Genomic DNA, 27,297 nt, shown 5'->3' on the forward strand with positions numbered 1-27,297 from the left:
CAGGTTTCATTTCATTTTTATTATGACAAATGTACAAGATAGTAAATCATATGAAAGAAATTACAATACAGTTAACAAAAACATCCAAAAGAAGAACAGACGAACACAAAGGACGTTTCTAAAAGCTAAAACCAGACGGCATCTGTCCATCTGCTGTCAAACTACATCAGCCAAATATCTTCAAACACTGGTGTCGGCATCCCTCGTTACAGAATATCAGATTTTTATGTGGAATACAAATATATACTGTGTCATTATAGGCTGGGCCTCAATTTTAAATCGATGTCTGTACCTTTGATTTTTAAATTACACAGGAAACGAACATACTGTTAATAGACCAAAATGCACTGTGGTCTAGTACCTAATGATGCTCTTAATCTCAGCATGTCTAAAACTATATTTGTAAAAAATCAGGGAAGTTTTATTCTCAAAATCTGATGCCCTAATGCTGCAAGAGCAAATAAACCAGACTAGAAGATATGTGCATGCCAAGCATAAACATTAATGTACAAGACATTTTTACACCGCTTTTGTCTATCAATGCTGACATCAAAACAATTAAACTGTCTGTTGGGCTTTGTATCGAATGCTTTTCCCTCTGAGAACAGATCATTCTTGTAAATGTTTTAGCAATCAGTGGAAATGGGACAGAGACTGAAAACCCTAAAAGAAAGTGAATGAAAATGAGACAGACTTTGGAGTGGTACAAATGTACCTACAAAACAAATTATAAACAGCTGCAATCATAAAAGGACTGCTATGTATACTTTAAATGATTTAAAAATGCTTCTAATATGTTACAGCAAAAACTACAGATATACACACCAGGATTATGCAAGACTATACCATGTTTCTCAGACGTGTTCATACATCTCAGAGGGGCGTCTCACATCACGCTGCTCTCGGAAGGGTCGGAAATAATTTTAATGTCACCGACAGCATGAATTTCTTTAAAAAATAGACGAAACCAGGAGATGATGAATCTCTTCCTGTATGTCTTGTAAGAAAAATGTATTGCTTTGTAATTGATGAAAAACAAAACATTAAATGTCATACATCATCGGTATGTTTAAAAATAAAAGGAAAACATTACAATGATTATATTCATATATTTATATAAAGTACATAAACAGACATAAGCAGGACATGATGGGCTAAGTAGAATCCCTTTGATGGAATATCTGCATTAAAATGAGATGAACAGCACTCAACTTCACGGAGTCCCTCAGAGAAACACATTGGTGCACATCGGTGTGGGTGACAGTCCTCAGCATTTTATCATCCTCGAGTGGAAGATTTGGCATTTGACGCATTGAAAAGCTGCCAGAGTAAATAGTGTTTGACTTCAAATTAAAACATGGTGCTAAAACAGTCCAAAGCAACAGGATTTGATGAGTTGTTATTATGTTGGCATAAGAAAACGAGCAATTTTTCACTATTAGACATTTCTTAGAAACTTCCAGGAATCTTTTGCTCTAATTGTGCGAGCAGCTCTACGACCAAGCGATAATTTCAGGTACAAATTACAATTTCTGTAATAAATAGTATAACAAAACAAAGCTTATAATGACATCACTTAATAAAAACATTTCCCCACCAAATGACACTATGAAACCAATTGGTAGAAATTCAACTTCCACTCCAATTAGATTATAAAAGATGAACGTTTAAAAATGGCCTCTGAGTGGAACCGAACGCTAAAGATATTTAGCGACGTGTGGAATTTCACTGAAATGAGGTTTGTCTCTGGCCCCTCCCCCTTTGCACTGAATCCACCCACTTCCGGTTCTCTGAAATGTGCAACTGACAGCAGTGGAGATCAAAACGCACATAAACTGGACAAATGTCTCTACGTCAGACGTGTGAGCGTGAGCATGGCTGTGTGATTAGTGTAAAAAGAGGTTTTAGAGGTTGTTTCCAGAGAGGGTTGTTTGTTTGAGAGCGATCACTCTTACAGAACAAAAAAAACAATACTTTAGAAGGAATATCTCGGGGAATCTCTTGGAAGGATTGCGTTTTCCTTCCCTTGATACTTCTGCTCGGTAAAATATTTACAGCTATTATTAATGTGCCACCGAGGCCGAGCTGTCCCTGATCTGTTCCGCTGGCACATTTAACAGGGACTGTTGACATGATCCGTGCTGAAAACAGGATGAGGGTAGGGAGAAAAAAAAGGAGAAAAATTTACAAAAAAAAAGAAAAGAAAAAAAAAGTTATAACTGTTCACTGTTGCAGACATAGTCTACGAGGTCTGTGACGCCCAAAAGGTCGTCTTCATCTTCGTCCTGCGCGGGAATCTCCAGGCCATTCGGCGCTATGGATACAGCCGATGGGGCGCTGCCATTTTTAGGCATCACCCCCACCACAGGTCGTGGGATGAGGCCTTCTATACCCTTTATTGGGCTTTGTCCGTTAGTGGGAGGAAGCTCCACCAAGTTGTATTCTAGTGGACTGGGCCCTTTGACAACGGTCTCCTCGGTCTCTTTCTCCGGCGGGCTCTTCTTCACCTCCTTCTCCTTCTCCTCCTCCTCCTCCTCCTCCTTCTCCTCCTCTTCTTCATCTTCGCTGTCGTCAGAGTCGATGCGGTTCACACGCTTCCGGACAGGCCGTTCCTCTTCCTCAGATTCGTCTGAATCGTCGTCGTCTTCATCGTCATCCTCTGATTCCCTCCGACGTTTAAGGGACAAGCGTCTGCGCCGTTTCCTGGATTCTTCCTCGGACGAGTCCGCTCTTATCTTCTTGGGCTTCCTGTTTTCTTCATCAGATTCAGCTGACTGGAAACTAACTGGAGGAGCAAATTAACAGGAGACAGTTAGATTACGACAACAGTACGCCTCAAATCAGTCTGATATATACACTGAACAAAATTATAAATGCAACACTTTTGTTTTTGCCCCCATTTTTCATGAGCTGAACTCAAAGATCTAAGACTTTCTAAGTACACAAAAGGCCTATTTCTCTCAAATATTGTTCACAAATCTGTCTAAATCTGTTAGTGAGCACTTCTCCTTTGCCGAGATATGCCACACCTGTGAGGTGGATGGATTATCAAGATGCTGATTAGACAGCATGATTATTACACAGATGTGCCTTAGGCTGACCACAATAAAAGGCCACTCTAAAATGTGCAGTTTTATCACACAAGTTTTGAGGGAACGTGCAATTGGTATGCTGACTGCAGGAATGTCCACCAGAGCTGTTGCCTGTGAATTGAATGTTCATTTCTCTACCATAAGCCGTCTCCAAAGGTGTTTCAGAGAATTTGGCAGTACATCCAACCGGCCTCACAACCGCAGACCACGTGTAACCACACCAGCCCAGGACCTCCACATCCAGCATCTTCACCTCCAAGATAGTCTGAGACCAGCCACCCGGACAGCTGCTGCAAAAATCGGTTTGCATAACCAAATAATTTCTGCACAAACTGTCAGAAACCATCTAAGGGAAGCTCATCTGCCTGCTTGTTGTCCTCATCGGGGTCTCGACCTGACTGCAGTTCATCGTCGTAACCGACTTGAGTGTGCAAATGCTCACATTCGATGGTGTCTGTCACTTTGGAGAGGTCTTCTCTTCACGGATGAATTCTGGATTTCACTGTACAGGGCAGATGGCAGACAGCGTGTATGGCATCGTGTGGGTGAGCGGTTTGCTGATGTCAACGTTGTGGATCGAGTGGCCCATGGTGGCGGTGGGGTTATAGTATGGGCAGGCGTATGTTATGGACAACAAACAGGTGCATTTTATTGATGGCACAGAGGTTTTGAATGCACAGAGATACCGTGACGAGATCTTGAGGCCCATTGTTGTGCCATTCATCCACGACCATCACCTCATGTTGCAGCATGATAATGCACATTAATGCACATGTTGCAAGGATCTGTACACAATTCCTGGAAGCTTAAAAAAACATCCCAGTTCTTGCATAGCCAGCATACTCACCAGACATGTCACCCATTGAGCATGTTTGGGATGCTCTGGATCGGCGTGTATGACAGCGGCTTCCAGTTCCTGACAATATCCAGCAACTTTGCACAGCCATTGAAGAGGAGTGGACCAACATTCCACAGGCCACAGTCCTGATCAACTCTATGCCAAGGAGATGTGTGAGGAAAATGTGCTATGTGGATGTGGATGGGACCCATGTGGAAATCAGGCAGCCAATCATAGCGCGGTTTTGCGTTTTTATGTGGACTGAGATTTTTTTTTAAACCGTGCTTGTGTGGAAGCGATTGGTTTTTAAAACGGAGGAAAAACTAGGGTTATAAAAATACTCGTGTACGTGTGGACTAGGCCTTAGAGTGGCCATTTTTTTTATGGCCAGACTAAGACACACCTGTGCAATAATCATGCTGTCTAATCAGCATCTTGATATGCCACACCTGTGAGGTGGATGGATTATCTCGGCAAAGGAGAAGTGCTCACTAACACAGATTTAGAGAGATTTGTGAACAATATTTGAGAGAAATAGACCTTTAGTGTACATAGAAAAGTCTTAGATCTTTGAGTTCAGCTCATGAAAAATGGGGGCAAAAACATATATATATATATATATATATATACATATATATATATACACACACACACACACACACACACACACACACACACACACACACACACACACACACACACACACACACACACACACACACACACACACACACACACACACACACACACACACACACACACACACACACACACACACACACACACACACACACACACACACACACACACACACACACACACACACACACACACACACACACACACACACACACACACACACACACACACACACACACACACACACACACACACACACACACACACACACACACACACACACACACATTTTATATGGACATATTTTTCCAAGTATTTTAATTAAATATTTAATACTTTAGTAAAGTTTTTTAATATATTTTTAAATACAATTTATTCCTGTGATGGCAAAGATACATTTTCAGCATCATTACTGCAGTCTTCAGTGTCACATGATTCCACATGCTCAAAACCCTTTTTTTAATACATTTTGAAAACGGTTAATATTTTTGTGGATACTGTGATATATTTACAAGGATTCTTTGATGAATAGAAAGTTCAAAAGAAAAGCATTTATTTTCTTTTGTAACATTATACATGTCTTTGCGGACACTTTTAAACAATTTAATGTCCTTGTTAAATAAACTACGAATATCCTTTTTAAAAATCCCAGACTTTTCAGCAGTATTAAGCACATATTAGTCATCCAGGTTTCTATATATCGGTATCAGCTATTTAAAAGCTTATATCACTCAACCACAAAAAATTCTAGCTATATTATCCAAGATTACAGTGACATTACAGTTATATATAGAGGTCAAAGTTGTAATGATTCAGAATACATAGGTGTAAATGGCACTGACCTTCGCTGTCAGAGCTGGAAAGACGTCTGCGTTTCTTCTTTTTGTCTTTGTTGGTGCTGGCCTGTGAGCCGTCAGAATCTGAACTTTCACAGTAATTCACCTCTTGCTTACGGCTCCGATAGGACCGTCGAAAGCGGACATCGAGATCGCTGTCACTGAATTCACTAGAGCCTTCTGTCACTGCATGCAAACATCCACACACAATGGGAAGTCAAACAAACAGAGAAATATATCAGTGAACAGAGAGTAAACCACAAGTATGGTACAAATTATGGCTTAAAACTCAAATGTTTTAAAATATTTTTCAACAAAAAGTTTTTTTTTTGTCTACCTCATTTTCTCTTTTTCTAGCAATTGAAGCTGCTGTCCGTAACTTTTTTTGGGTTCAATATTTACAAAAAGGACATAATGAGAATGTACAACATGAATCCATATTCCAAACCGTGTTTTTGTCTTACCCTGAATAATTATGGTACACTTCTAATAAGTGTTTTTATTGGGACTATTTCAGACTGGTCTGTTTGGAGCCGCTGCGGAGGAGCACAGTCCCTGCGTGACTCGCTATAGACATAAACAGAGAGAAGTAGCTCCGGCTGCAATATTCTTCCGCAAGACGCATACAGTTCTGTTTATTAACCGCTAGAGCTCAAAAAGTTATGGACTGCAGCTTTAAAAAAGCATACGAAATAAACATTAAATAAAAAAAATAACATTTCGACAATATAAACAAAAGTTGACAGAATACCTAAATTAATAACTCCTATGTTGGCTTGTAGATATTGATCAAATTCTTCATTTCTGATGTTTATTTAACCATTTTTCTTGAGCTTGACCACTGCAGTCAATACTAAAGAAAATAAATGCCTCACCCATCTCTTCCTCTTCCTCATCTTCATCAGTTTCCAGCTCCTCTTCGTCAGAGTATCCTTTGGGTCTGCGTCTCCTGCGTGGCGGCTGTCTTCTGTTTCGACACCGGCTTGCTGCCTTTCTGTTTGAAGGTTTTATACGCGGGCCATCCGCATCAGTCCCAAAGTCACTGTCCTCCAAGGACGGGGCTTCTGCTTCACTCTCTGCCTCGTTATCAGATGCCACAAACTCCTCCTCTTCTGAACTGCTGACCAATCAGAGCAGAGTCAGCGTCATTTCGTCACAAGATTCTGAGATACTTTAAAATTAAAATGCCGTTTAACAGAACCTGTCACTAAGACGGAACTCGTCTTCGCTCTCTTCCTCGTCCACGGTGCTGTCGCTGTCCAGATCGTTGAGACGCCGCCGCTTCTTCTTCTGAGCTGCACTGGGTCTCCGTGGTCGGCCATTCTCCTTCCCTTCCTCCTGTAGAATGGTGGATATGTCCTTCCCTCTGTGGCCTGTGATGTTCGCCATGTCCTTCCCCCGGCCTGCTCCTGTGTAATGAAACATTTGATCAGTCTAAACTTACACGTCTAAGCTCAAATATCAACATGATTAAGCGAGATGTAATGATATGCAGCAGAAGCGCCTGATGAAAATGCTCCCCCACCTCCCCCCTCTGCCTCTTTGATGTCTTCCTCAATTGCCTCTTCGATGGCTTCATCAAACTCATCAAATCTGACAAAAAATTTGCAATAAACAATGAATAAAGAACATGTAAAAACAGCATAAGATTTTTTTAAGATAAAAATTTAAAGATTATGTAAATCTAGCAGACAGATTGACATACCTGTAGCTTATGTATTTCTTTGCCCTGGTTGATCTACGTCCCCAACTTTTGCTCTTCTTAATCTCCTTCTCATTCACCACCTTCTCTTTCTTTTCTTCTTCCACTTCCACCTTCAAAAAAAACATAAAAAAAAAAAAACTTTTACTACAGAGGTACTCCATTCAAACGTTTGGGTCAGTAAGGTTTTTTTTGTTGTAAAGTATGACACATTAAATCGATCAAAAGTGACAGTAAAGACATTTATAATTGTACAAATGATTTCCATTTCAAATAAATGGTGTTCTTTTGACCTTTCTATTCATCAAAAAATCCTAAAAAAAGTTTCCACAAAAAACTTCTTGATTCTGCTTTATCAGCACAGGAATAAATTACACTTTAAAATGTATATCAAAAGAAAACAGGGACCCACTTTATATTAGGTGGCCTTAACTACTATGTACTAACATTTTAATTAATCATTTGATACAATGCACTTATTGTGTACATACATGTTTTTAAATTGTACTTACATTTTTTAAAATACCTGCATGTAATTAAGTCTGTAATTAATTTATGTAGTTACATTTGTAATTACACAGTTGACACTTCCCTTACACCTAACCCTACCCTTAAACTTACCCATACCACCACACCTGTCCCTAACTCTACCCGTATCCCACCTCAATATCAGCAAAGGTGTTTTGCAATATAATTTGAACACAGTAAGTACATTGTACTTATTTTTTGATGTAAGTACATAGTAGTTAAGGCCACCTAATATAAAGTGGGGCCGAAAACAGTTATTTTAAATAGTAATAATATTTCCCAATATTACTGTTTTTGATCAAATAAATGCATTCTTGGTGAGCATAACACTGTGTTATGTTACACTGTGTCTACACTGGACGCAACCGTTGGAGCGTCGCGCCACAACAGCTAGAAGAAAGTGTCCATGGCAAAGCATTTGTCCTTCATGTCAGTGCGTCATAAATAGAACGAGGCATCAGTTTACTGTCAGGGATTTATCGAGTCGCCACATCCAGTGTAGACAACATCACTGATTATAGTGGGTTATATTGTCTTTTGTCACATCGCACCACTCACGTCTGGAGTAGACACGGTGTGACTTCTTTAAAAAAAAAAATTCCAACCCCAAACTTTTAAACGGAAGTGTAAATGAGGATTATGCATGACAATTATAAAAAAAAAAAAAATTAAAAGAAAAGAAAAACTCCAAATATTCTTTCTCCAGAATTCAAATGGCAATTAAGCTTAAAAGGAAAAAACAAACTTCTCATGTGATTAATCATTTTTTAAAGTCTATTCTACAATCTTAAAAATATTAGTTTAGCTTCATGACAGCAGATTATTAGATTACTTTTCACACTATTAAGTACTTTTTGTTCATGCCACATGATCTGGTGTAAAAGCCGGATCCAGTTTTGGGTTCTAAAATCATTATTTCATTCACTTGGTCAATATGGTTCTTCTAGAATATGAAGATTTTTAAATTAAATATCCATATTAAGTATTCACAAATTTCAACAAACACTGCAGGCCAGAGAGTACCTGAAAACCATACTTGAGTTAAAGTACAAATACCTTACAGCAAAAATGACTCCATTATAAGGCTCCGTTATAAGACACCAATTAGAATATGACTTGACTAAAATATTTTAAGGGATAGTTCACCCAGAAATTTAAATTAGCTCATGATTTACTCACCCTCAAGTCATCCTAGGTGTATTTGAAACTCAGACGAACTTTCAGACGAATACAATTGGAGTTTTATTAAAAAATGTCCCAGCTCTTCCAAGCTTTATAAAGGCAGTGAATGGCTGTTTCTGTTTTGAAGTTCATAAAAGTGCATCTATCATCATATAACTGCTCCACACAGCTCCAGGGGTTAATAAAGGCCTTTTCTTTTAGTTTTAAATATGGATATTTTTCTTACACAAACACATTGAATCACTTCAGAAGGCCTTTATTAACCCCCCAGAGACATCTGGATTACTTTTATGATGGATAGATGCACTTTTATGGACTTTTAAACAGCCATTTACTGCCATTATAAAGCTTGGAAGAGCCAGATTTTTTTTTTTATATAACTGATGGTATTCATCTGAAAGAAGAATGTCATATACACCTAGGATGACTTGAGGGTGAGTAAATCATGGGATAATTTTCATTTTTGGGTGAACTATCCCTTTAAGTATTTTACTAGTGCTGAATGTAGGCTCAAAGATGCACTAGTCCTCAACACCTGAGAGACATGCTATTGAAAAACAAGAAACTGTTAATTTGTGAGGAGAGCAATCACGTTTATATCCTAAAATCAAAATCAAATTGCAAGGTTGAACATCTTAAATACCTCTATAAACCTCTTTAAATGTCTACAAACTCTCACGTCTCGGTTAAGCTCAAGTGCTCAAAAAGACTACAAGTAAACTTTAATAGTCAAAGGCAACTTGCACTGGACATGCTGGTTTCAGCCTCAACATCTGCTGCAGTCATGTCCTCATCTATGAAACACCTGCTATATTACAACTACCTGCTAATCAGTGGTGGAAAGAGTACTGAAAAAGCATACTCAAGTAAATGTACTGTTACTTGTCAAAAAATTTAGTGCAAGTAGAGTAAAAGTACCTGTTCTAAATACTACTCAGTAGGAGTAAAGTAAAAAGTAGCCCTTTTAAAAGTACTCAAGAGTAGTGAGTATTATGCTATGAATGTTATTCCACCTTATACCCTGCAAATTAAAATTTAGCTTACTCTTTTATGGATGATTCTCAGTAAGAACAAAAAAACATGAGATCACCAACAGTATTTCAGTATTTCAATATTAATCCAAGTTTAATTTTTGACTGCTAGCACTAAAAATACAGCCATTTGAGAAAGCAACCAATAATCTGGTAAAATTTATGACAACCATTCTGTAGAGGTTTTCTTCCGGTTAATTAAAAAAGGTTGCAAAGCGCTGTAAATGTAACAATTTTACGAGTTCTTTCTTTTCAAGACACAAGTACTGCTTTAATTTCAATGGATGTTTTCTCTGTAAAAAGAATACACTTCAGAAATCAGAATCGAGTAACGTTTACTCACAATTTTCACCACTGATTATTTTGGCTTGCAATTTTAAAAAAATAAACCCGATTTAAATATAAATCTGATGTTTTATGAAAGTTATATACATGGACAAAAAATTTTAATCGCCATGTGAGAACACATTACCTTAATTAAATATTAAATATGCACTTCAATAAGCTGACAGAAAGCAGGTTAATGCGTTTACATGCTAAGCAAAATCGATGTAAGGGACAAAAATCAAGCAGTGACGATTGGTTAATGCCTAATGCACTGAAGCCTGGCAAACGATCAAGCAAAGTAAAGTGTTTCCAGCAGATGGCACCGCGAGCTCGTGCAGCGCTAACAGAATATGTACCATTTGTGCGTGTGTTATAAAATGTATTATTCTGCAGTCAAATTTTAGTCATTGTTTAAGGCAATTTCACGATTTCAGTCATCATACAGTAACCAGCAACAACCCCCTTTCATAAAGCGCGCGTGCCTCTCACTCTAGGCTGGTCGCGCTATCATGGTTGATTTGACAGGAGTGATTATTTGTCTTAGCCAATCACGTTGACAGGGAAAAAAAACAAACAATGTAGTGCATGTACTGATACAGCACTTAAAATGTACTCAAGTAAAAGTACAATGTTTTTAAACTACTTAATAAAGTACAATTCCTGAGAAAAACTACTCAATTACAGTAACGATAGTATTTGTAATTCGTTACTTTACACCCCTGCTGCTAATACACTCGCATTCACGTAAAGTAGCCTTGTCGACAAGTTTGAGTGAGTAAGGGCAAAACACACAAGATATAGTACCTTTAATGCCCTGTAGATGCAGATATCATCTTTCTTTTGTAGCAGAAATAAACTGCTGCAGAAAAAGTTAGGTGCCATGCAAAAATGTAATGAGTAATTGTAATACTCATCCCAAATGTATTGGAGTAAAGAGTACATATACTTTTTCAAAAATGTAGTCGAGTAGAGAGTAAAAGTTGTAAATATCTTTGATACTAAGTAAAACTACAACGTAGCCAAAAAGTTACCTAAGTACAGAAACTAATAACATTTATTCAAATATTTTACACCACTGCTACAGGCACTTACGGATGGTGTGATGATGTTCTCCAAGCTGATGCCAACATACACCAGACGCTCTTTTCTGTGAGGAAAGAACAAAAATGACAATGTTTCAGGCCTCAAAATAATTTCTCATATTGACTGAACATCTGAACTACAGGTAGACATTATGCAGCAGCATAAAAAGTGCAAACTGATAGTGTGGATTAATTCAGGAACTTTTCTGCAACTGCTTCAAACAAATTCACTTGAGCTGGTCTAAATATCTCTTTATTCACCTTCGTTCTGCACGTTCTTTCTTTTTGAGGGCGGCATCCAAATTCAGCAACTGCTCTTCGAGCCTGTCGCAAAGCTGTTTCTGCAAGAGAAATAAAGAGCATCAGCATCTGAATAGCCAGGACTGTTATTTCTGTAAAGAAACTCATGAAATCAAATTAACTCACATGCTGGCAGGGGGGACAGAACCATTCCCCATCTGGAATGATCATGAGCGGAGGCCGCAGACAGGCAGTGTGGTAGCCGCTGTCACAGGAATCACACAGGAGTATCTAGGGAAACAGAAATAAGAGGTTAAAAGCAGCACTTTTGACTGAGTTGAAGATTATATTTTGCAGAACTCTGTCGCACCAGCTCGGGATGATTGGGAAGGCCACAGTGTTTGCAGGGGTCGTCATTGGGTACATCATTATCTGATGAAGAGGTAGAGGAGTCCGAGCTGTTCCGCTCTCGGTTTCGGTTTCTCCTCCTCTTCCTGGTCTTCTCCACCTTGTAGTCTTCATCACTGTCATCCTCCTCCGTCTCCTCTTCCTCACTCTCGCTCTCCTCCTCCTCCTCCTCATCGTCGTCGTCTTCAGAACATTTCTTTTTACGTCTCATTCGAGACCATGGTTGTCGTTTTCGACGTCTCCCAACCTGTTGAAAGATTGTAAATACACTGTAAATGACTTTCATTATCGTTCAAAAGTTTGGGGTCAGTATGATTTTTTTTTAAAGAAAACACTTTCATGCAACAAAGACCATTTAAATTGAGCAAAAGTAAAAGTAAAGACATTTATAATGTTATAAAAGATTTTTATTTCAAATAAATGCTGTTGTTTTGAACTTTCTGTTCATCAATGAATGCATCACAGTTTCCACAAAAATATGAAGCGGTTTATAAAAAAAAAATTAAAAAAAGTTTTCAGCTTTGATAAGAGGAAATGTTTCTGGAACATCAAATCAGCATATTCGAATGATTTCTGAAGGATCATAGTGACACTGAAAACTAGAGAGTAATGATGCTTTGCCATCACAGGAATAAATTACATTTTAAATTATATTCCAATAGAAAACAGTTATTTTAAATTCTAATAATATTTCACAATGTTACCTTTTTACTGTATTTGATCAAATAAATGCAGCTGCCTTTCAAAAACACAAAAACAATCTTAAAGATCCCACTTTTTTAACACAACTTAATAAAAATACATAAAACATTTTCTTATTTGATTAGCCAATAATTACTGTTATGTTGTTGCCAATAAACAATAAATTGCAGATAATAAAATTCTATAGTATTTTAAAAACTAAATATTAAGATATAATTTTAATTGCTACCCAAAAGTGAATTTAGTCAGTCATTGCAACAATGCACACTATGGAAAAATATATATTCATTTAGACGATATTTAGCTGTTATAAAATAATGCGTTTTAAAAGATTAACTTTAAGTGAGGATGACGGCAAAGGTAATCGGAATGTAAAAATAGGTGAAAAATGAGCTGCACAATTACAGTGAGCTCAACAAATATTGGCACCCTTGGTAAATATGAGCAAAACTGACTGAAAATTAGTTTTTGCAATTTTTCCTCTTAGTCTTTCATTCAAAATATTTACAAAATATAAGCTTTAATTGAAGATAATTTATACAAAATATAAATGTGGAATAAATTAAATAAAAATTATTTCTCCAAAATTTGTGCCAAAATTATTGGCACCCCTACAAATTGAAATGAGTAAAAATCTAACTGAAGTATATTCCCATTCATATGGTATATTTGTAAGTGATCAGGAACACTTAAGTGATAAGTCAATCATAAAATGGCTATAAGATAATACTTTAATTTAGTCTGGTCTTACCAGACTCTCGTACATTTAATTTGTACAGAGAGTCTGGCCACTCTCCATTGACAAGCGTTTACTTCCTTGAAGGCGGGTACTCTGTTGAAGTTTAAAACTATTGGATCTGCCCAGAGCCACTCTGGATCTGCCATAACCAATCGCTAACGTTTGATCGTATGTCATGCGCCGTTCGCCTCTGTTTCTCACATGGAAGTCCCTAAAATAACTTTTTGCAGATTGTGCAAGCCACCTCAGTGATAAAACCTAAATGCTTTCGGATTGTGATTTATTCACAGTGGAGGGGAGGGTTTCTGATCGGGAACACGCTGCTCACGTGGTCCGTAACATGATTGTATGCTGTAAATAAAATGTCATATGCTTGGTATGATAAGAATAAATGCTGCCGTAAATAACGGCCCAATTCAAATGTTTATGTGCTTTTCTTCTTTTTCTTATTTTTTGAGCGGTGATTAAATATATTGCTGTTGTAAATACTTGCCAGCATTTAAAGAAATGCAAGTCTAGAAATCCATCCAAATTACAGTGAAGCCGCAACCGCACGGTGCTCTGCAGTGGTCAAAAAGGATATACAGTGAATTTTGAATTGATATATTCTTGAAAACTCAAAGATGTGGATTCGGACAGTAATTCAATTACCACACGACCTTGGTGTTTGTCTAAAACAGTAGGTAATTCGGCCGGGGATTTTTACGCGGGTGGTGGGAGACGGACGGCAATAAAATCACTGACTAGCCCCTGTAAATGATGACAATACCTTCCGACCCCTCCTTCACCACTAACGGAGCGACATCAACACAACATCATGGCTGTAACGATTTGACCAAAAATAAAAACCTCGATTAATTGAACATTTGACCTCGATTACGATTAATGAACGATTATTTAGCTTTTTTTTTTTTTGCCCTCATAAGGTCAAGTAAGTTCACTGATAAGGTTTGTACTGTAAATATTTTCTACTATTAAAGGTGGAATTTTTTTTTCTAATGAAAAAGTGCATTGTGATTTTAAAATACTTGAAGAAAACTTTCAGCAGTTATTGTCTATGGAGCAGATTTCTGTTTGTTGTACATCAGATACAGATAAATTAACACTGTAGGCCTACATTACATTTATTTGAATGCATTAATGAGAGAGTGATTGTGTGTATAAATTACTCTTACTGTCTCTATTCATTATGAAGCTGTGGTTTGTACTTACTTTAAAATGTATTAAAATGTATGCCTATAACGGTTGAGTTTCTAAGCTACTTTAGTGACTTTACTTTAGTCACAGCTTCTGTCTGAGTGTTCGTTTGTCAAAATATATCAGGCATTAGTTCAACATAATACACATCTGATGGTCGAAACTCGCTTTAATGTTCAAACTGGCAGGGCTTAAACCACATGCAAATGACAAAGCTTTGTGAGGATGCAGGTGAAAGAGGTCTGCCTTCAGGGCGCGCGCGTTTTCAGAGACGTGACACGGCTCGGCTCTGTGTCACTGAAAAAAGCTGAGCCCTGACCGGAGAAGTTTTCCGTATTGTTGTTTTTGAATAGTTCACAATCGCTTTAAATGTTGAAACTGGCAAGCCTTTAAACGCATTTACTTGACAAACTTTATGAGCACGAAAGTGAAAGCGGCTTCGGGGCTTGCGTGCGCCGTCTGTGTGTGTCAGCGCGTAGGCTATAAGAACAGCAATTAACTTACCTGTATAAACTGTGTAAAATATGCAGTTACTATAGTGATTCTGGGCATCTATAAACACAGATAACTGCTCTTGCATCTCTCTGTGTGCCTTCAAACTGCACTTGATGTGACTGACGGGCGGAGTCACGTGAAAACCAAAATAACCGACATGGGAAAAATACGTCGGTTAGAGGTTCTGAATGTCGGTTTCGGTTATTTTTCGATTAATCGTACAGCCCTACCACCAACAGAACTCTGCAAAGATTGTTCTTGCTCCGGCTTTAACTTCTGGAAATTCGGCAGTGGTGCCACAACGGAATGAATGGTTTCGCTCACATCTTTCTCCGCCACCATTACTGAACTACAACTCAAACTAGCGCATGACATCAACGTCATCGTTCTCAGCCACTCCCTCTGTTCGCTGATTGGACCGGTAAAAATTTGTTCGGAGAAAACCTAAGATTATACCACAGTCCCAGAGGAGTACAGAAGGAAAATGAAAATTGAGCGGAAGTACATAGGAGGGCGGAGCCAGGCTAACTTTAATTGAGATGGTAACACTCTTTCTGGAAGGGGATGAGTGTCTATACTAGCCCCACATCCACTGAGGAAGTTGGAGAATTGCAGATGCTAGTTGGGTCTTGGGTTCAGAAAAATACAATCTCCAAAATACAAAATCTCCAAAAAGCTTTTGGAAAAGCACCATAGAAAGGTTTGGCATAGACAGAAACATATCCATGTACTACATCGCCACTGTGAAGTATGTTGGTGGATCTTTAATCTTCCAAAGACCCTGGACAACTTGTTAGGATACATCTGGTATCATAAACTCCATTAAATACTAGCAGATATTAAATCAACACGCGACTAGACTTGGCCATGGTTGGATCTTCCAGCATTCAAAGATACAACGCACATCTCAAAATAAACAAATGATTAGTTCACTGACCACAGGATGAAGGTTTAGCCAAGCATGTATCTGGAGAGATTATGCATGAAAACATGGTTACAGATCTCTTGCCATATGTTCATCAACCTTATTACACATTATAGAAGAAGATCCGGAGCGGTTATATTGGTGAAGGGAGGTTGCACAAAGTATTAAAAGAAGGGGTGACAATAATTTTGGAATACATACATTTCGGGGGGTGGGGGGGGGGGTATGTTTGTTTTACGATAAGATTTTTTTTCAAATATTTGTCTTTAAAGGTTAGATGTTTGTAAATAGTTTGAATGAAAGACTAAGGCAAACAAATATTCACAGTCAGTATAGCTCATATTCACCGAGGGTGCCAATATTTGTGGAGACCACTGTAAATATCCAGACTGAAAACACGAAATTAAAGGTCCCGTTTTTCCTGTTTTTTTTAATTAATTGTGTTTACAGTGTGCAATATAACATGTGTTCATGTTTAGCGTGTAAAAAAAAAACGTCTCGAAGATTTCCTTATTATATGAAGTCCCTCCTTCAGAAATACGTAACGAGTTCTGATTGTGCCAGCGGTTCCCATTTTGTGATTATACAGCAGCTTAGCGCACGTTGCCCGGAAAGGTCACGCCTCTTACCATAACGGGGAGATGCATGTGCTCAAAGTACTGCGTCCCTGGCCAAACAAAGGTGATTTAACTCCGGGATGAAAATAACAGCGTCACGGCGACATGGCGACAAACACACTACAAACGCAACCGAACGCAATACTTCCTCTTCTCCACGTGGGAGAGCAACAAGACCACTCCCCCTTTTTTGCGTATTCTTGTGGACGGAGGTTAGTCGACAAACTGTTCTACTGACGTCATTAAAGCAGGATGTACAGGGATGTAGTCCAAACCAGCCATTCGCTGTAGGCTTTGAAAGGGAACTTCTGTTAAATAAAATATCTCGCTTGGCATTGAACTTTGAGCTTTATAATTTTACAGGTATTATTTATGCTCTAACAGCAACATTACACACTAACTAAAGTTTGAAAAATGGGATCACGGAGAACAGGACCTTTAAATAATAAACATACACATACATGTATTGTAATGTTGTAAACACGTACCTTTGGTTTCGTTTGGCCATCTGGCTCAGCTTTCTTCGGTTTCCTCTGTACAGATTCCTCATCCTCTTTTTCTTCGTTGTCATCCTTTTCTTTCTCCGACACTGGAGTCCCCTGCTTCCGTTCCACCCTCCTATCCTGGATCTCCACAGCTTTAGCAGTGGGCCTGCAGATTCTCGGAGATCTCCTCAAGCATCTGCCTTCAGTCGTCTCAGACTCTGAATCTCCCTTGACCTCTTCTTTCTGGAGTTCGGCTTTCCGTCTGTGAGCTGGGATTTTGATCTTCAGACGAATTCCTTCCTGTTGCAAGTTGGTCTTTTCTTCTTGTTCTTCTCCTGTTTTATCCTCATCCTGACTCTCCTGAGACTTTTTTGGTGGCCGTCCTGGTCTTTTACTGCTTTTCACAGCTGCGTCGCTCTTTTCTTGAACATCACCGGAAGCCTCATGTTGTTCAGAAGTTGAGTCTTGCTTAGATTGCTTGCTTGAGGTGGTGCTTTGATTCACAGGAACATCAGTTTCCTTCTTAATTGCTCTTTTAGTCTCACATACCTCTTCAACAGCCGACTTTACTTCATCAGCTTTAGTGATCTCTGAATCAACTTCCATTTGCTTCTCTTTGTTCCTTTCCTCTGAATCTTGTTCCTTTTCATGTTCTCTTTCAGGTTTCCCAAAGCTGTTGGATTCATTGGGTTGTTCTGTAGCTTTAACTTTAACCAATTTTTTCGCTGATGATTCTTCTGAGCTTTTTGCAGCTTCACCCTTTTCATCTTTTGTCGTTTCTGAATTCTCATTTTTATCTGTTTCAGCTGTGTCACATTTTTCCTCATCATCTACTTTCTCTGTGGTTTTTGGCGTACTTGGTTTATTCGTTGAATCAGAAACAGATGATTTTTCAAGACCCTTTGATTCCAACTTGGAGGCAGACTGCTCTTGTGCTTTGTCTTGAGGCCCATCTGTATCTTCAGAAGGTTTAGAGGCAATGGACTGACTTTCTCCATTGGATGAGAGTTTGTCTGCTTCAGACAAATACTGTTTTTCAGGTTTTGAGACAGGGGAAGCGGACTCTTTTTCTGTGGTGGTGTCTGCAGAGCTGTGATGAGTTTTTGTTTTGTCAGCGTTCTGTGGCTTTTCTGTTCCAGATTGAGGTTTGATTACTTCACCAAAAGAGGACTCCCCCATTTTAGATGACTGGAATGGTTCTGTTTCCATCGCCATGGAAGCAGTGGGATCTTGTTTTTCCAGGCCTTTTTTGGAGTTGTCCGAGTATTTGGGAGATTTTTTACTTTCTTCAGTGAGAACTTTCTGTGACTCTTCTTCTACAAGATCTTTTTTTGATTCTTCATTTGGGAGATTCTTTATCGCCTCTTCCTTTGAGAGATCTTTCATTGACTGTTCTTTCTGCAGATCTTTTGGGAGATTTTCTATTGACTCTCCTCTTGCAAGATCTTTTGATGATTCTTTGTTTGGATTTTTCACTGCTAGTTGTTTTGATAGACCTTTCATTACTTCGTTTAAGTGATCTTTCTTTGCTTCTTTTGAGAGATCCTTCGTTGCTTTTTTTTTTGAGAGATCTTTCATTGATTCTTCTTTTGAGAGATCCTTCCTTGCTTCCTTTTCTGAGAGATCATTCATTGATTCTTCTTTTGACAGATCCTTCCTTGCTTCCTTTTCTGAGATACCTTTCACTGATTCTTCTTTTGACAGATCCTTCGTTGCTTCCTTTTCTGAGATACCTTTCATTGATTCTTCTTTTGAGAGATCCTTCCTTGCTTCCTTTTCTGAGAGATCTTGCATTGACTCTTTGTTCGGGAGATCTTTCATTGATTCTTCTTTTGAGAGATCTTTTGTTGACTCTTCAGGCAGTGTTGATGTTTTTGCTTCTGTAGTTTCCATAGATTCACTAGTGGGAGATTTTTTATTTTCAGTTACAGAACCAGGTGTCTTTTCTGACAACTCACTTACTGTTGAGAGCTTTTCGTGAGGTTGAGGAGTTTCAGATTTTGCTTTGTTCTCCTCTGCCATGGCAGCACAAGATATCCCAGGCTTCTCCACTTCCATCTGCTCTTCAGCACACAATCTGTTTTCATTCGTGTCCATCTTATCTTCCGTCTGGTCAGCCTTGGTATCCTTTTTTTTCTCACTGGACTCATCTGAGACACAAGGGAGATTGTCTGAATCTTTCTCTGTCGTTTCTTTTTGAAAACTCTCTGAACCTTTTTGCGTTTCACTCTCAGATGGTTTAAGGTGAGGCACGTGGCCGTTGATCTTTTCTGCACTCAATCTGTTGTCATCGAAACATGTCCGTGATTCTTTCACCGCAGTGACAGGTGCATTTCGTACTCCTGCACTGTTGTTGTCAAAGTCTTCGGTTAATTTCATCTCTCGCTTTTTCAGAGGGATTTTAGCTTGATGGTCATTTTTCAAAGTTCTCTGAGTCTCTTCTAAGGTTTTTCTCTTCACGTCCTCCATCTGCTCTGCAGTCTGTGAAGGTGTTGACAAGTCCTTGAGTTTCTCCTCCTCATCCTGTGGCTCTTCTTTGATAGATCCAACAATAACACCAGTGCCATTAGACGTCTCTGAATGTTTCTGTAGCTCTTCCTTCACATTCAAGCCCTTTTCCGACAAAGCATCTTTGGCCTCTGGATCTTCTTGCTTTGTATTTTCTTTCTCCAAGATGTGTTCCTTATTATCAGATGTAGATAAATCGTCTTGTGACTTCTCATCTCTGATTTCCACTAGAAGCCAAAACACAGAAAAACAATGAAAACTAGTAAAACATTCAGATGTAATTCCATCTGTGTTCAGTCAGTACTAGGGCCTGGACTTGACAACCGCTCCACCGGCCGAGTAGCACCAGGGGTGGTACACCCAAAAAAATGTTTAGTATGTGAATGCTGTTTTACGTGAATATTGTGACACAAGTGAAGCATAAAATGTTGTTCACAAAATAAATAATAGGTTAGCAATTAAATGTTACATCAAACCATGGAAACATCTGGATTCGTGCCGAAATTAAAGAGGTAGATGAGCCCATACATATAACCCATTTGTTGGCTTTGTACACCGTTTTGCAATCTGGTCACCCGTGTAATCCGTTATTAAACTGGACATGGAATCTATTGTTTCTTTTCCCAAATCTTTACTCCCATCTCACCCATTTTCACAGGGGATTAAAAATGTTTCTTCCTTTTGTTCACGTTTAATTACTTTATTAGCATTCTTTACGGTGTAAAGTTAAGAAAAAACAGTAAGGACAGATACCTTTTACTTGCATATCAAATTTTATTTAACACAGTTTGAGCTTGTTAAAATTGATAAGGGACGTCAAGTTTATTTATATAGCACATTTCACATGCAGCGGTAATTTAGTTTCACTTCCTCTGGCAGCACAATATCAAATACAGCCTAAATGTCTTTTCCCTGCGGAAGATAAAATGTGCTCTTCAGACCTTTTACAAGTGTCCGTTGCTTTGGAACATTGGGAGAAGACGAAGTTATTAGACAAGACGGTCTCTGCCCTGATTGTGTCCCACATCCTTCTCAAAGCACAGAGCAGTATAGTATAGTATATGACGGCACATTTATCTTTGTGGGAATAAAACACTTTTTTTTGTAAAATGTTATATTTAATTTTCTTATGTTATTTACGTTACCATTATTTACTGATTGATTTTTATTTCAATGTTTTACAGGCTGTAGTGTGTTGTTTCACTGACAGAAGTGCTAAAATTTGCCCATTGGCCTCTGTCCATCATGGCCTCCAAATCATCCCCCTATCCTGATTGGCTTCATCACTCTGTCTCCTCTCCACCAATCAGCTGTTGTGTGGTGGGCGTTCTGGCGCAATATGGCTGCCGTCACATCATCCAGGTTGATGCTACACATCGGTGGTGGTTGAGGAGATTCCCTCCTTCTATTTGTAAAGCGCTTTGAGCACCCAGAATAGCGCTATATAAATGTAACAAATTATTATTAAATAAACACGTTTGTTACGAAATGGATGCTTGAGCCTCATTTATTATTTTTTTTATATTTCAAAATGTGAGAGAAGGCAATGCCTCCATTGCGCTGTGATTGATATGATTGGTTACAATTGGATATGATTGGTTCATGGTTCAAATCCCGCCTCTTGTTTTCACATGTTCCATGTTTGCAAATCAGTCTGAATAAACAAAATGATGGCATTAATGGGAAGACTAATTAAAAAGTAATTTGTTTTGATATCACTATTTTGTCATGTCAAAACCAAATTTGAAACGCATATATACACTATTGCCAAAAGTTTTGGGATGCCTGCCTTTACGTGTACATGAAATTTAATGACATTCCATTCTTAATCCGTAGGGTTTAATATGGAGTGGGCCCACCCTTTACAGGTATAACAGCTTTTACTCTTCTGGGAAGGCTTTCCACAAGGTTTAGGAGTGTGTTTATGGGAATTTTTGACTGGCCTGCACAGGTCAGGACTCTGTGCAGGCCAGTCAAGTTCCCCCACACCAAACTCGCTCATCCATGTCTTTTTGGACTTTGCTCTGTGCACTGATGCACAGTCATGTTGGAACAGTAAGGGGTTATCCCCAAACTGTTCCCACAAAGTTGGGAGCATGAAATTGTCCCAAATGTCTTGGTATGCTGAAGCATTAAGAGTTCCTTTCACTGGAAAAAGGGGCAATGCCCCACCCCTGAAAAATAACCCCACACCATAATCCCCCCTTCACCAAACTTTACACGCGGCACAATGCAGTCAGGCAAGTACCGTTCTCCTGGCAGCCGCCAAACCCAGACTCATCCATGGGATTGCCAGACAGAGAAGCGCAATTCTTCACTCCAGAGAACCCGTCTCCACTGCTGTAGAGTCCAGTGAAGGCGTGCTTTACACCACTACATCCAACGCTTTGCATTGCACTTGGTGATGTAAGGCTTGGATGCAGCTGCTCGGCCATGGAAACCCATTCCATGAAGCTCTCTACACACTGTTCTTGAGCTAATCTGAAGACCACAGAAAGTTTGGAGGTCTGTAGCTATTGACTCTGCAGAAAGTTGGTGACTTTTGTGTCACTTTGTGGCTGAGTTGCTGTTGTTCCCAATTGCTTCCACTTTTTTATAATACCACTAACAGTTGATTGACTGTGGAATATTTAGTAGTGAGGACATTTCACAAATGGACTTGGAAATGCACAGGTGGCAACCTATCACGGTACCACGCTTGAATTCACTGAGCTCCTGAGAGCGACCCATTCTTTCACAAATGTTTGTAGAAGCAGTCTGCATGCCTAGGTGCTTGATTTTATACATCTGTGGCCTTCGAAGTGATTAGAAAACTGATCATTTGGAAGGAGGTCCCAATACTTTTGGCAATATAGTATACATATTCACTATACAACCTCCAACCACCATGTTTGGTCCCTTACCACCGCGGTAGTCAAAAAAATGACACCGTCACAGCCCTAGTCAATACTTAATATTACTAAACTCTTTTTACATACCTTCAGCTCCCTCTTTCTTCTTGTTCTCCTCATTGTCTGGGTTTGGACTGTTACTAGTCGAGCCTTCCTCCTGATCCTTCTTTACTAGGAGCGCTGGATCAATCTGAGTCTTCAACAGACCAAGGATCTGAGCAAAGTCGTTTCTATTTCTGCAATGGAAAATAATGGATTTTCCCCATGAACTCGTGCAAGTGAATGTTATCTCTTATTGCCGTTTGGCATCAATGTTTTTCTCAATTTAACAGCCATCAAGTACAGGAAGTAAAAAAGAAGAAGATTTGGATTTAATTCCACTGGAAACTGATCACAGAATGCCTACCTTACTATACACTTCCAGGATGACCCATCCAGATCATCCTGTTCTTCCACATAGATCCTCACATTATGGTCTTGGTCTAGCTGAAACCAGTACATGAGGCCATCTTTGTCTTTGCCGATGGGCTGAAGACGCATTTTATCCGGGTCCTCTTCATTGATAGCGGTCTTAAACTTGACATTTTCATCAAACTGGCATTCACACAAGTACTGTTTGAAAAACAAAACATTGTTAGGTTATACTGTGTAAAAACACCATTTACTGTATATGGATGGATGGAAGGTCCCAATGTAACTTAATCCAGTGGTTAGACATTAACAGATTTTCCCATTTTACCTTAAGTATTCCTGTCTTACACTCCACTGTCATCTCCCGATAACCCTTCTTTTCCAGCTCCCATGCCCATGTGGTGTTAAACTCCTGACAGATCTAGAGCAACAGATCAGAGTAATAAAGCCATCAAAAATGAAACACAGATAAGACCAATATTGACGTAACATTGGCAATGGCCTTTTGAGCTCACTATTAAAAAATTGTTTTCCACATATCATATACTATATTTCATCATTCACATCTGTTTGATTGTTAAAAGCAGAATATGCGTCATATTTTGACACTTTTAACACTGATTGACTTACCTTAATGAGATTCTTCTCCCATCTGTCTGCAGACACAGACTTGCCAATTTTCCTCAGCAACTTCACGTGAAGGTCCACAAGGAGTTTGGGTACTAGGGACAAAAAAGTATTTCAATATTTAAGCAAAATGCACAGCACAATTATAATGTACACAGCCATGTTTGAAACATACATGTTTTTGTCATGTTTAGGGCAGTGGTTCTCAAACTACTGCGTGTCTGTCTAATTGGTCTGTAGGTCAGTTTGTGGATCGAAAAAAATTAAATAAAAAACTAAACTAAATAAATTAGACATTACAAAATGACAGAGCACCAGCAATGAATTAACTCTCTGATTAATCAATTGTTACCGTTTTTAATATAGTAGTGTTTCTGTTCATTCAGTAACATAACTGGCAAGTGCTTGGTCCAACTTCTTAGCCAGCAACAGTAGGATCATTAATGTTCATTTTCAAAAATGATCAGTCTGCAAATTATTACTATTGTATTGTACACTATAATATTCATGTATGCACATTAAAATGGAACTTAAAGCAACTGCACAGTGACACACATTACTGGACATTTAATATTGCTGTTGTTCTTATACCTGCCAAAGTTCCCACATGCTTCAATGAATCAATGTATTCATTTAAATACATTTATGAGTGAATTAATCTGTCCGTCTGTACTGTATGTACCATAGCAGCCAAAAAAAACACAACTACATTTATTGTAACCACAATAAAAATAGTAATTTATTTATTATTTAATAACTCCAAATCATATAGGTTTGAACAACATGAGGATGAATAAATGTTAACAGAACTTAATTTCTGGGTTTAATATTACTCAATGCTGTCAACAAAACAACAACAACAAAAAGGGTATTTGTCCAAGGGTACAACTCATGAGTCAACTTCAGACATATCTAATACATTTATAATGCAGCAAAACCATCAATATACGAATAAAAGGGCTTGTCGTCAACTTTCACTCAAGTTTGACGATCAAAATAATCCCAATATTGTCATTTCTCCCTCCCAGCAGCGGGAGCAGGAAGTTTACACATTCTGCGCATGCGCGCTGCTCACATCGCACCAATTCACGCCAAATTATTATTTAACTATGAATAAACATGAATAGTTAATTCCTCGCTACATGTGCGTCGTTACATGCAAATCCAGGTGTTTTCCCAATGCAAAACGTCGCATATAAACGCAAATAGAGCAGCGTTGTGTTTCTGTGTGCTGTGATGAGCAAATAAAGAGGAATAAAACCTCCCGTCCCTCAAAACGCCGAACTAAACAGCAGAAAAGGCGCATTAGAGACGCAAACAGCGAGTAAAACACAGACACTCGCTGCTGGAGTACTAAGCAGCCCGTTTAAACACATGTAAAGCGGCTAAAGAGCAACAATGGAGGAGCGGCTCACCCGCGCTGCTCTCCTGCAGACTGCGCTCCAGCATCGGGAACGACACCTCCGGCAGGTCCAGCAGCGCTCCATACCGCTCCAGAAACGAGCAGATCACGGCGAAGCTCGGGCATAATTCCGTGGAAGAACCGTCCGCTGCCTCCGAGGAGGACATTATTCCGAACCGAGCCGCTGGAGGACCACAACCTCCCCACAATGCACCGCGACTATGGCAGACACATGGCCCAGAAGCCCTTGCGCCAGAGATACTGAACTGATGTAAACAAACCACCAGCAGCAGCAGAGAGACAGAAAGCGGGAGCAATAAAAAGAAACAAAGCCTTCAACCAAAACCTCAAATGGCACAATATTCCAAATAAGAAGCAAAAACGAGACCAAATAAAAAAAAAAAAAACATCTGTGTCACTGCCACACTGTAAGCTGCATTTAGGGACAGTTTCTCTTTGAAAGTGAGAGAGAGAAGAATAGGAAGAAAGAGACAACAGTGAACGCAAGAAAGATTGAGTGAAATCCAGACACTGGTGCCATCTCTCCTGTTACTTGGAAACAAAAAATGTTCTTTAAAATGTTGTAGTGAACAAGTTCACTAACAAAATTAACTCGTATATGAACACATCTCATTATGCATTCATGGGACAGGTGAGTTAATGAAGCGTTAACAATGTCATATGTTATCAGCAGAGGGCGCTGCCAGTTAACTATTACTGCGGTCACACACCCCATTGTCACACACACACACACACACGAATTTGTTTAAATCTTTCATAAATTCACTGAAGGAACAATTTGCACATTTTTAAAGAATTTATTTGAACGATAAACTGAAATTCATTCTGCTTTTGTTTAATAAACAAGGCCTGTAAAAAAACTGTAAAAACAATTGTAATTTTAACTTTAAAATACTACAGTAAACCTTTTACGCTCCCGTATTATACATATTTTACAGTAAAATACTGTTAAATGTACTGTTTTTAGAAGTAAAAAAAACCCCAAACCAAATAGTCTAGTAAAGCTGTAAACTAACACCAAATTTTTTGTGACAGCTCACATTTGATGGTTTTTAATTTTAATAAATTAGTTTCTTCTATTTATCATTTATGTACATAAGGGTTTTATGTTGCATCATATGTGTCACGTCTAGTCCAAGTTTGAAGAAGATAGGTGAAGTAGTTAAAAAAATTTAAGTGCTGTTTATTAAACAAAGGAACTCAGGTAATCCAATAAGAGGAAACACAAACAAAACAGCATGCCATGCAAAAACAATACCAGTTTAAATATACGTTTATTTTATTTTATGTATTTGAAAAAGGACCACGTACAATTTTTAACATAAATGTTTCCATTTCATGCATTGTACCGGATTTAGCCGAAGGCTAATTTTCACATGCAGTCCCCTGGCAGGTCATCATCACTTACATAAATTATAAAATAACAAACAGTTCCTACTTACAATAAAACATACATACACACATCCTATCAGGGCCAATTTAAAAAAAATAATCGAGGAGTCATTTAAACCATGTCAATGTTTACAGAGTTGGGTCGATTTTTTTAAAAAGATTTTAGCTTCAATTTAAAATAACCAATATATGCACACCCTTTTATATTTCCTCATGTAAAGCATTCCAATGAGTAGCAGCTTTCACTGAGAAAGACAATAGTCTAAGCAGAATGATGAAAAGGAACAACACAATCCCTTATGGATGATAATCTAGTAGATAATCTTTAGAAAAATATGTTTCGCTGAGATCCTACAACGATGATAATGGTTTGGCTTTTTATCTTCAAAATCTAAAGTCTGTTTATACTGGGATTTTGAGGGTTTAATCACAGTTTCGCTATAGCTTGACCCCAACATGTCAGAGAGTATGACATATGAGAAAGGATCTTTACTTCTTCAATAGAGAGACATTGTCTAATTTGTCTAAACTTCACCAAATTATATTTAATAGTCCTCACCATTTTCTTTACATGTTTTTTAAAACTAAGATTTGAGTCCAATATTACACTGATGTAATTGAACTCAGTTACTATTTCTATCTTTTCAAAATATCAACATTGGAAGAATGAACATTTGTTTTAGAGAAGAAAATCCCTATTGTTTTGTTCAGGCTAAAACACGATTGCTCCAGACACTGAGTAATCCTTTCCATAGCAGCTTTTAACTTCTAAGCTGCTAACTCTGTTCTCATATGTGTAAAAATAACATTATCATCAGCATACATTTGTACTTGTATCTCTTTACACTCTTGCGGGAGATCATTACAGACAAAATAATAAGGGGCCTAACACTGATCCTTGGGGTACACCCATTAAGATACAGGACTGAACCCCTTTATTTTTTACACATTGTTCTCTATTTGATAAATATGGGGATATC

The 27,297-nt window shown here is 38.5% G+C and overlaps 1 protein-coding gene across 1 annotated transcript; it reads right to left on the bottom strand.

Moving 5' to 3' along the window:
* On the bottom strand, nucleotides 1-25,144 carry rsf1b.1 (remodeling and spacing factor 1b, tandem duplicate 1). Its single transcript, XM_079805390.1, has 16 exons — nucleotides 24,918-25,144; nucleotides 23,506-23,597; nucleotides 23,204-23,296; nucleotides 22,871-23,076; nucleotides 22,552-22,700; nucleotides 17,069-19,800; nucleotides 11,868-12,152; nucleotides 11,684-11,788; nucleotides 11,519-11,598; nucleotides 11,268-11,322; nucleotides 7,111-7,220; nucleotides 6,931-6,998; nucleotides 6,607-6,814; nucleotides 6,281-6,522; nucleotides 5,412-5,591; nucleotides 1-2,785 (listed from the first exon to the last, which is right to left on the bottom strand). Exons 1-16 carry the CDS (start codon nucleotides 25,069-25,071, stop codon nucleotides 2,214-2,216), a joined length of 5,331 nt encoding a protein of 1,776 aa, XP_079661516.1. The 5' UTR covers nucleotides 25,072-25,144; the 3' UTR covers nucleotides 1-2,213.
* Between the last annotated feature and the right edge of the window lie 2,153 nt (nucleotides 25,145-27,297).

Source organism: Gobio gobio (genome assembly GCF_949357685.1).
Source record: "Gobio gobio genome assembly, chromosome: 22".
Taxonomy (NCBI): Eukaryota; Metazoa; Chordata; class Actinopteri; order Cypriniformes; family Gobionidae; genus Gobio; species Gobio gobio.

Bases quoted from the DNA above. Each gene is read 5' to 3' on its own strand.
- rsf1b.1 (XM_079805390.1), bottom strand. From the start codon at position 25,071: ATGTCCTCCTCGGAGGCAGCGGACGGTTCTTCCACGGAATTATGCCCG. The intron at 7,221-11,267 runs GTAAGTGCCTGT...TTTTTTTTGAAG, and splicing joins AGAACATCATCACACCATCC to GTGGAAGTGGAAGAAGAAAA. The intron at 6,815-6,930 runs GTGGGGGAGCAT...TTCATTACACAG, and splicing joins CAAAGAGGCAGAGGGGGGAG to GAGCAGGCCGGGGGAAGGAC.